This window comes from Oncorhynchus tshawytscha, linkage group LG01 (assembly GCF_018296145.1).
Source record: "Oncorhynchus tshawytscha isolate Ot180627B linkage group LG01, Otsh_v2.0, whole genome shotgun sequence".
NCBI classification, from domain to species: domain Eukaryota; kingdom Metazoa; phylum Chordata; class Actinopteri; order Salmoniformes; family Salmonidae; genus Oncorhynchus; species Oncorhynchus tshawytscha.
Genome location: NC_056429.1, coordinates 84598301 through 84609783, shown reverse-complemented (window position 1 = coordinate 84609783; position 11483 = coordinate 84598301). Strand labels below are relative to the sequence as shown.

Sequence of the window (11483 nt, the reverse complement as noted above, 5' to 3'; positions counted from 1 at the left end):
CCATATGTATATCGTCTTAATTCATTCCTACTTAGATTTGTGTGTATATGTTGAGTAATTTATTAGATATTACTGCACTGTTGGAGCTAGAAGCACAAGCATTTCGCTACACCCGCAATAACATCTGCTAATCACGTGTATGTGACCAATAAAATTTGATTTGAAGAGTTGTTTCTGGACGGGTTTAGAGAAGCAGTGAAACGACTGCAAAGGCAATGTAATTCGCTTGTTTAGATAGCAACGGAACAGTTCTAGGAAGTGTGTTTCTTCAACTGCCATATTCAAAAAAATAGCGGGAATGAAATCAGAGGGGAACGGAAATGCTGCTGCACATCTGTAATAACTAACAAAACAGACCGGCAAAACATATGTTAGACGTTCTGGAACGAGTCCTGTTGCCGCACAAAACAATACGTTAGGACATAGCTAGGTATGGCTATCTAGTATCGTATGCATAGCTATAAATATGTTACCTTTCCCCCCAGACATGTGTTTTTGCATGTCTCTCCACTGCAGTCACCAGGAACTTTGATCCGGTGATCGAAAATGGTAACTATTTCTGCCGATGTGTGCCACTGTGTGTGTACGTTGTCGTAAGTAAGTATACAATACTATTATACAAATAATCCCCCCCCAAAAAAAAAAAAGAAACAAGACATTTAACATCAGAGCGAGAGCTAAGAACTTTAGAACTAAAGATAAATCACAGCCTGTCGTTTCAAATGGGAACACATTTACCATAGTGGGCAGAACCAAGTAAGGAGGTGGGCAGAGTCAAGCACGAGCTAGCGAGATCCTATTGGCGCTTTATAGCATATATTTGCATATTTCCATAGAGGAACCTCTGTACTGCGAAGAGCGCGTGTACAATAACTCAATTCGCCTTTGCACTCCTTCTAAACAAAGCTTAACGTCTACAAAACGTAGTCCACTCTGTTCGTGACGTATAGTTGTGGGAACAGAAAACTGTATGGAGGACAAATGTTTCATCGATTAGTAAATTAGCAGAATCTCGGCCAAAATCCATTTCGTCCATCTTCTAGCACTGCTGGCCACTGGGCTTCAGTTCAATTTGTTTACATTGCCTAAGCAAGTGAAAGACAAACAAAAAATTAACTGTAAACATTGCTCACAAAAGTTCCAAAAGAATAAAGACATTTCAAATGTCATTATGTCTATAATATGTGTCAAGAAAAAGTATGTGAAGCTTTTGTAATTACCTGGATTTATGCATAAATTGGTCATACAATTTGATCTTCACCGAAGACACAACAATTGACAAACAGTCTGTTTAAACTAATAACGCACAAACAATTATGCGTTTGTCTTTACTGAACATAACGTGTAAACATTCACAGTGCAGGGTGGGAACAAGTATGCGAACCCTTGGATTTAATAACTGGTTGACCCTCCTTCGACAGCAATAACCTCAACCAAACGTTTTCTGTAGTTGCGGATCAGACCTCCTTCAATGATAGCAAGCTGTCCAGGCCCTGAGGCAGCAAAGCAGCTCAAACCATGATGCTCCCTTCACCAGACTTTACAGTTGGGGTGAGGTTGATGTTGGTGTGCTGGGCCTTTTCTCCAGTGTTGTGTGTTCCTTCCAAACAACTCAACTGTAGTTTCATCTGTCCACAGAATATTTTGCCAGTAGCGCATCCAGGTACTCTTTTGCGAACTTCAGATGTGCAGCAATGTTTTTTTTGGACAGCAGCGGCTTCTTCCGTGGTGCCCTCCCATGAACACTCCTAGGGAGAGTAGCAACAGTGTTGAACTTTCCCCATTTAGTTGAGAAATAAAAATGTATAGACAATTTGTCTTACCGTGGACTGATGAACATCAAGGCTTTTAGAGATACTTTTGTAACCCTTTCCAGCTTTATGCAAGGCAACAATTCTTAATCTTAGGTCTTCTGAGATCTCTTTTGTTTGAGGCATGTGAATAGCAAACTAAAATTTTGTGAGTGTTTTTATAGGACAGGGCAGCTCTAACCAACATATTCAATCTGGTCTCATTGATTGGACTCCAGGTTAGCAGACTCCTGACTCCTATTAGCGTTTGAAGAAGTCATTAGCCTATGGGTTCACATACGTTTTCCAACCTACACTGTGAATGTTTAAATTATGTATTCAATATAGACAAGAAAAATACAATAATTTGTGTGTTATTAGTTTAAGCACACTGTGTTTGTCTATTGTTGTGACTTAGATGAAGATCAGATAAAATGATATGGCGAATTTATGCAGAAATCCAGGTAATTCCAATAAATATGGGTTGTATTTACAACGGTGTTGGTTCTTCACTGGTGTCCCTTTTCTTGTTCTCAACTGGTCACAAATCTTGCTTCTGTGATTGCACACTGTAGTATTTCACCAAATAGATATGGGAGTTTATCAAAATTGGATTTGTTTTCAGTGGGTTTGTGTAATCTGAGGGAAATATGTGTCTCATATTTGGTAGTGAGTGGACAAGCCAACCGGATGCTTCACATTTATACTTCTGGTGAAATATGTCTCATTGTTCTGTCTGTGACGAAAGGTACCTGTCCTCTGTAAGAGTGAAGATTCCATTGCACTATAAACATATGTACATATGTAGCCAGTTCCTCAGCGTAGCCACTAAGCAAGAGCCAGTACAGAGAAGTTTGGTCAGGAGTTGCGCATTGTGTTACTTTATTGTAGGGAAACCAGAGCACACAATTATTTTATTGAGTCTATTCCAGCCAACATCTGAATAAGCCTATCAGAGACACTAGTCACATTATACATACAATACATATACAAATGAGCTAGCTACTATAAGCATGATTATTAAAAAATATTTAAATCATACTAATTCAAGGCTTTTTATTTACACTTGAAACATCAAACTCATGCATGAGAACATGGCCCAGGGGTCTCGTATGGACCAACTTCAAAATAAACATTATTGGGTGTGATTTCAAAAGTTATATATATATATATATATATATATATATTAATTCGACAAACACAATAACTAAACTACCATTCGATGCGTTACATCAGTATTTATAGCTTGCATTATTGCCAACTCTCGCCCCTAAAAGCATTGCAGGGATAAGTGTTCCTCACTATGTTATAAGTTCAGAACACAGGGACAACATTTTTCATTACTAACATCTATATAGTCTCGAAAATCCGAGACCTTGGGAGCACATGACAATGGAACCTTGTGGGAGGTAACCCATCTGTCTTCAGAGACTAGAACATCCATACACAAAAAACAATCCCTTGATTTGAATTTGCTCAGTGTTCTTTCTTGTCATGTGCTTTCAAAAGTTCTGTCCGACTGAAAGCTTTCTCGCATTTTAAACACTTGTAGGGCTTCTCTCCGGTGTGAGTCATCATGTGTCTTTTCCGTACCCGTAAGTCAGAAAAGTTTCTCCCACAGACAGAACACGGATACGGCTTCTCCCCCGTATGAGTTCGCATGTGTCGAGTGATATAACAATTTTGCGTAAAACCCTTCCCACAGATTTTGCACTTATATGGCCGCTCTCCAGTATGATATCTCATGTGTACCCTTAGTTCCTTTGGAGATCTGAAACCTTTCCCGCACTCAGACTCTGTGCATTTAAAAGGCCTCTCCTGAGTGTGAATCAGGTCATGCCTTGTCAATGAGGACATACTAAGAAACAGCTTACCGCAGTATGTGCATGGATAACGCACCCCAGCATGACAGATTTTCACATGACTTACCAATGCCCTCTTCTCCCCGTAAGATTTGTCACACTGGGAGCAGGAGTGTTTATCTTCAGGTTTGCTGTGAACATTTAGCATGTGGTTTCTCAGCGTTGTTATGTTGATAAAGCCTTTTCCACACTCCCAGCAAAGGCATTTCTCCCCTGTGTGTATTCTTTCATGTTCGGCAAGGGTCGTTGACGATTTGAATTTCTTTGGACAGTGGGAACACTGGTAAGGGAGAGTGTGAGTCCTCTCGTGTCTGACAAGATCTGATAACTCAGTGTAGCTTTTCTCACAGTAGGTGCAGAGGAATGGCCCGCTGAATTTATGGACATCCAGATAGTGTTTCTTGAGTGGCTTGACACCATTGAAGCTGTTTTCACACATGATGCATTTCAAAGGGTTGTGCACCAGCTTATGCCTGTCTAGCTTTTCTATGTCTGCGAACATCCTTCCGCAAATGCAGCACACTTTTGACTCTTTCTGTTTTGAGTTCTGGATAGGCTCCCCTGTGTGGATTTGCTGGTGCCGCTTCATGTCTGCACTTCGACTGAAAGTCTTCTCACAAATCTGGCACTGCTTCAATGTATATTTTTCAGAAAATTCTCTGTCGGTTTGTTTCTGTTCTTGTGTAAGAAATGTCTTCATCTTCAGCCCTCTGTTTCTTCTGACTGGTATAAAAGGTAATAATATCAGGTTGGTAGTGTCAACCCTTTGTAGATCCACTGAGTGTTGGTAAAGCACAGAGGATATGATCACATTAGACTTGCTGTTGATTATGCTAAGCATTTGTTCTCCATGACTTCCACTGGCTTTGTGTGTCTTTATTTTAGGCTTTTTGAAAGATCTCTTTTTCCCGACACTTAAATCTTCAAAAGGCTGCACCATCCCGTCTTCCGCGATAACCATCACCGTTTCGTACTTTGGTTCCACCTTGCCTGTCTCGGGGTCCACAAACTCTGCATCATCCTCATCACTAACAGAGGATCTTTTGTTTTTCTCACATTCCCCTGACCTGCTATCCACCCCCTCTTCTCTTTCTTTCACATCCATACTTTTTCCTTCTTTCTCCACCTCTGTTGCAATCACCACCCGTTCCACGGGAGGAAGACAGAGAGCTGAGAGAATGCAGTCCCCATCGGTGGAAGTTGGAGGGTCTGTGAAAGAAGGAAAGGGAACCAAAACTCAACTCAGTAATGCTCAATAGACGTAATTTGCCATTGGGTGTGTCAAAACGAATCCATCATATAAAGCATGAAAATGGGTTCTGTGAGATGCCTACCATGGTTGTCCAGCGGGCCAAGGTCTCTGTGGTACTGAAGCAGGATATTCATCTGCTGAGGGTGAGACACAGACTCAGCACATTCCTCCAGAATAGAGGGAACATCGCTGAGCAACAAGGCAGCCTGACACAATGAGGAATACAGAGTTAGAAGGAATATAGGTATAATTCACACAATGCCTAAGTGTCAGTCCATGGTTCCTCTATATCAGTGGTCTCTAACCTTTTCTAGCACGAGAGCTACCTTTAAAAAATGAAACATGTCAAAAGCTACTTGTTTTGTTCTAGCTTTCGAATAGAAACATTTCTCTTCTCCCGCGCAACTCTTCACCAGGTCCTTAGTGTACAAGAGAAAGTAGTACACTATGTTTTCTGTCAATATACCTGGTAAAATAATGGTTAATAAACAACCTCCACCTGCAATTTTTATCCCCAAATTATGTTTTCAGTTCAAATAAAAAACCTGGTTTTAGATATTTTAGTTTTTCACTCTCAAAATTACAATTGTTCATAGAAAAACAACTAAATGTGATATTCTGAGTCCATATCAATAGCTCAATCACATCAGAAGACCATTTATTTTTAGGTCTGGAAGAAAACTAACAAATTTGGTTCTTCAAGTGTAATTCCCCTTTAATTGCGCATCTGGCAAGTGAGGAATGTGCGAAGGTTCTGTACTGCTGCTGCTCATTTCATGGCAAAGTGTGCAAATAACAAATAATAGATACAAATGATATACTTCTGCCAGGTAAGCATACATTGCAGTTAACATTTTCTTGAGAAGGTTTTGGGGAAAGTATTTCTATCAACCCACAAGACAGTAATAACGTCAACTGGCTACACACAGAGTGATAGACAAACGCGTGCACCACACACAAGCAATATTGCTGGAAATTAAGATATTGTGTTAGGTTTGGCTTTTTAAGCCAATAGTGTCTAACAAGGGGTGGGATAATGTTGCGTTGATTAGATAGCTGCTAGGAGCTTGTGGTGTCTGTTACTCGTGAGTTTTGTTTGTCAGTTTGCCGTGGAACACGTGAAAAATGCATGTACTTTCAGAATTGTTAGGCAAGCTACTCATAGGTGGGTTGCGATCAACCTGTTGAAGACCCCTCCTCTATACGAGTTTAGTTTATTTCTACTAGTACCTGTTGGAAGTTTGATACAGGAAGTAGCTTCTCAAGTCTCGAAAGAAATTGCCACATGAGTTTCTGAATGGCTGCATCATAACTGGGACCAAATTCTACAGGAAAAACATCCTAAAACAGAGTAAAGAAATATGAGCTATGAAACCTCTCAAAAGAGATTAATATTTAAATTGTTGAAATACACAGCAGTGATGTGGAAATGACCCATGGCTATTCCATACCCACATACTGACTGACCTGGAAGAAATGTTCTCTCTCATCAGGGTCTTTTAGAAGGGTTTGAACCAGCCCCAGGAAGTTGGATTCAGATAATCCTACCTCTGCATCAGTCGCCTGAAACACAGAATATAAACATGTTGACTTCATCAGGACATCTAGATGATAGCTTGTCATTTAGGCTGCATATTTTTTCCCCATAATGTATTATGGGAAATACACTACATGACCAAAAGTATGTGGACACCTGCTTGTTGAACATCTCATTCCAAAATCTTGGCCATTAATATGGAGTTGGCCCCCCCTTTGCTGCTATAACAGCCGCCACTCTTCTGGGATGGCTTTCCACTAGTGGTTGGAACATTGCTACAGGGACTTGCTTCCATTCAGCCACAAGAGCATTAGTGATGTTGGGCTAACAGTCAGCATTTCATTTCATACCAATGGTGTTCAATGGAGTTGAGGTCAGGGCTCTGTGCAGGCCAGTTAAGTTCTTTCACACCAATCTCGACAAACCATTTCTGTGTGGACCTTGCTTTGTGCACAGGGCATTGTCATGCTTTAACAGGAAAGGGCCTTCCCAAAACTGTTGCCACAAAGTTGGAAACACAGAATTGTCTAGAATGTCATTGTTTGCTGTAGCGTTAAAATTTCCCTTCATTGGAACTAAGGGGCCAAGTCTGAACCATGAAAAACAGCCCCAGGCCATTATTCCTCCTCCACCAACTTTACAGTTGGCACTATGCATTCAGCAGGTAGCTTACCTCTGGTATCCGCCAAACCCAGATTAGTCTGTCAGACTGCCAGATTGTGAAGTGTGATTCATCACTCCAAAGAACGCATTTCCACTGCTCCAGAGTCCAATGGCGGCGAGCTTTACACTACTCCCGACAAACAATTATTGTGCTGACGTTGCTTCCAGAGGCAGTTTGAGCTCTCGATGGTCCCGTTCTGTGAGCTTGTGTGGCCTACCACTTCGCAGCTGAGCTGTTATTGCGCCTAGATGTTTCCACTTCACAATAACAGCACTTACAGTGGACCGGGGCAGCTCTAGCAGGGCAGAAATTTGACACACTGACTTGTTGGAAAGGTGGCATCCTATGACGGTGCCACATTGAAAGTCACTTAGCTCTTCAGTAAGGCCATTCTACTGCCAATGTATGTCTTTGGAGATTGCATGCTTGTGTGCTTAATTTTATACAACTATCAGCAACGGGTGTGGCTGAAATAGCCGAATCCACTCATTTGAAGGGATGTCCACATACCTTTGTATATATTGTGTATTACTGACTGATTTAGAGTCTCTGCCCTAAGGAGCTCACCTGTGTCCCCCAGAGAGGTGTGAGGGTCTGTATCCTGTCCAGGTGTGGCTGAATGGTCTGGAGGTCTGTGATCGGCTTGGAGCGACACAACTCTAGGACCAGCTGAAACCAGGGCAAACCAGTTAAGATACTTATTTGGGACAATAAACATGACTAAATATGATCATATGCCATCGTTCCCCACATAATGATGAACACTAGTTCCATCCCTCACCCGTGCTCGAAGACCCAGAACAAGTTGGGCCCTCTGTCTGAGGTTCAGAAGCTCTGGAACCATCTCTGTGACCATGGTAACAAACTCATCCAGCATCCCATAATCCATCACGTGTCTCTGCTGGACCGTCTGCCAGATGGCAGCTGAGACCAGCCGCAGTGGTGGGACCATAAGGCGCAGAGAGTGGAGAGGAATACCTGAAAAAGAGAGGTTGACTTGATTTTTCACAAATCAATGTATATGCACCTATTATTGCACATCACAAAACACTCTAGCTTGTGTAACTATTTTTCCAATTCTGTGATTCGTTGTCAAGAATGTTGTGAGTGTGAGAAACATCATTCATCCAGAAACAACCCCTAGGTGTTCCCCTTATTAGAATAATTGAGCCTTCCTTTTGCTTAACTTAAGGGAGTTGATCAAAGCGTGGATCTACAATAAAGAGGACAGGTAGTAAGGGTTGTTTCTGGACGGGCCTAGAGATGCGGTGAAACGACTGTGCAAAGTAGCAAAGGAATGTTTGCTAGCTAGCAAGCCAACACTTCAAGGACGTTTATTTCTTAAACTGCTTACTGTATATAATAAAAGAAGGGCATGAAATGTTGCACATCTGCAATAACAACAAAACAACGGACACGCAAAACATATTTTAGACGTTCTGAAACGAGTCCAGTTCCCGTACGAAACAGTAAGAAGTTAGCCATACATATATATCTAACGTTAGCAAGTATGTCCGATATAGCTCTAGTATCGTAATTATAAACATGTTACCATTCCCCCCAGACATTTGTTTTTGCATATCTCTCCACTGCAGTCACACCAGACACCTGGAAATGCAATAAGGTGATCGAAAATAACAACTACTTGTGCCACTGTGCGTGCGTTCTCGAACAAGACTGTGGGGGACCTATTAAGATGTAACACATGAGGTCCCGATAAATGTGTAGTTCCTTTCTTCTTCGCTGAGGTTTAAATGGCGGTTGGCATCCAATAAATGTTGCAACACCGCCAAATCAAATCGAATTATATCAGTCGCATGCGCTGAATACAACAGGTGTAGGTAGACCTTACAGTGAAATGCTTACTTTAAAGCCCCTAACCAACAATGCTGTTAAAAAAATACGGATAAGAATAAGAAATAAAAGTAACAAATAATTAAAGAGCAGCAGTAAAACAACAATAGCGAGACTATATACAGGGGGTACCGGGATAATATGTACATGTAGGTAGAGTTATTAAAGTGACTCCACAAATTTCTTGTTAACAAACTATAGTTTTGGCAAGTCGGTTAGGACATCTACTCTGCATGACACAAGTAATGTTTCCAACAATTGTTTACAGACAGATTACTTCACTTGTAATTCACTGCATCACAATTCCAGTGGGTCAGAAATGTACATACACTAAGTTGACTGTGCCTTTAAACAGCTTGGAAAATTTCAGAAAATGATGTCATGGCTTTACAAGCTTCTGATAGGCTAATTGACATCAATTTAGTCAATTGAAGGTGTACTTGTGGATGTATTTCAAGGCCTACCTTCAAACTCAGTGCCTCTTTGCTTGACATCATGGGAAAGTCAAAGAAATCAGCCAAGACCTCAGAAAATAAATTATAGACCTCCACAAGTCTGGTTCATCCTTGGGAGCAATTTCCAAACGCCTGAAGGTACCACGTTCATCTGTATAAACAATAGCAATAGCTCTACCTACATGTTGTTAAAAACAAATAGAAGCAACCATGAATAAAAGTAATTTTTCTTGTAAAACATCCCATCTGTAAAGGCCATTTAAAATGTGTACAAACTATTTAACAAAGGTAACATTTTTAAGACACGAAAATATGTTAAGTCACTTTGTTCAAAAAGCTGTCTTCGTCCTTTGTGTACAGGAACGGGGTGGGTCCTTATCAAACTCACCTCCTCCTGCTCTTCTGGATTCTGGGGTTGCAGGTAGCCTAGTGGACTTGTAACCAAAAGGTTGCAAGATCAAATCCCTGAGCTGACAAGGTAAAAATCTGTCGTTCTGCCCCTGAACAAGGCAGTTAACCCAGTGTTCCTAGGCCGTCATTGAAAATAAGAATTTGTTCTTAACTGACTTTTCTAGTTAAATAATGGTCAAATAAATTAAAAATCAATTACCGTCCTGTCCTTCGGGGCCCAGAGGAGATCCCTCCCCTAGGTGCATCGCCTTAGGTGCTGCAGCGCTGTCAGGCCGTGGCCGCCGGGACCTTGGGTGTTGTGGGGGACCCTTCGCCTGGAGTCGAGGCCCCCTTTCTTCTGTACCACCCCAGGGCTTACGCGGCTACCATGGCCACTTCCAGGGAGGGTAGTCTCTACTAGTTTCGCTACCAGCAGGTTGCGGGAGGACCACAGTGCATCCTTCAGACACGTGAGGGTGGGCCAGAGCTTAGTGAAGGCCTTCGGTGGAATAGGCCTTCGGCCCACACCATACAGCACAAGCTGGCAGACACGGGGAAATCAGGGGGCCTGCTTCCTTCCACAGGTCCCTAGCTGCTCTGCACTCCCAGAGCAAGTGCCTCACCGACTCATCTTGGCCGCAGCCTGGACGGGGGCACGTGGGTGTCCTCACCATGCTCCGGGTGTGCATAACGGCCCTGACCGGGAGGATCACATAGGCGACCATCCAGGACAGGTCCCGGTGCCGGTTCAACAGAGCAGGATAGGCCACGTTGCGCCAAACCATTGTGGGCTCGCTTGTAGCAAGCCCGCGCACTGGACACTGGTTCCCGCTCCTGCACAAGAGAGAGAAGAGAGCGGTGTTTAGTTAAAACCGTGACTGCCTCTTTTTCCAGTTTAAAATGTCTTAACTTTAGGAGCTGGACGTAGTGTGGGGGGAGCAGGAAGGAGACTGGGGCTCGCAGGTTGACTGGGGTCAGCCTCAGGGTCCTGAGCTAAGATCCCAGCCAGAACTGTGCGAGGGCCTGGGTCTTGTTGTTGACCGGGGAGGTGGCAAGAGTGAGGTGTAACGCTGTGTAGCGGCTGCCCAGGAACAAGTACAGGTCAGGCAAAATGTTGAACTTACAATATGGCTGCTAATACTGGAAAAGCTCAATCAAAGTCCAAGTATACAGATTTAACGATATTCTTGCAGAAAAATTTAATGTAAATGTCTCCTTCACGATTTGCCCAAATGTACCTGGGTGACACACTAAATGTTATGTAGCTTGCTCATACTTCAAGTTATCAGTCTGAAACGTTGCATATACAATGCTGCCCTCTGGTGTACACCATCGGAACAACAACCAGAGTGATGGCTAGATTTGGGACCTTTCTGTTAAATTTCAAAGATGGTGGTAGAAAAAAAACAACTTTTTTTCCCTTTGCATTTTCTTCTACCAGATCTATTGTGTTATATTCTTCTTCATTCAATTCACATTTCAACAAACTTCAAAGTGTTTCCTTTCAAATGGTACCAAGAATATGCATATCCTTGCTTCAGGGCCAGAGCTACAAGCAGTTAGATTTGGGATTGTGTGATTTTTGTGATTATGTGATTTTAGGCGAAATTTTGAAAAAAAGGGGGCTAAGTAAATTTTAATACATGCATTTAACATAAATGAATGTAACCAAATGACTG

General features: G+C 42.1%; 1 protein-coding gene across 2 annotated transcripts; it reads right to left on the bottom strand.

Moving 5' to 3' along the window:
* Positions 1-2655: 2655 nt before the first annotated feature.
* LOC112258384 (zinc finger protein 3) lies at positions 2656-8829 on the bottom strand. Of its 2 annotated transcripts, none has more exons than XM_024432722.2 (7): positions 8658-8829; positions 7887-8083; positions 7673-7774; positions 6372-6467; positions 6135-6245; positions 4987-5110; positions 2656-4861 (listed from the first exon to the last, which is right to left on the bottom strand). In XM_024432722.2, exons 1-7 carry the CDS (start codon positions 8683-8685, stop codon positions 3267-3269), a joined length of 2253 nt encoding a protein of 750 aa, XP_024288490.1. In that variant the 5' UTR covers positions 8686-8829; the 3' UTR covers positions 2656-3266. The 2 variants fall into 2 exon arrangements, with proteins under 2 accessions (XP_024288490.1, XP_024288500.1); XM_024432732.2 differs by having other exon boundaries at positions 4987-5041.
* Positions 8830-11483: the final 2654 nt, after the last annotated feature.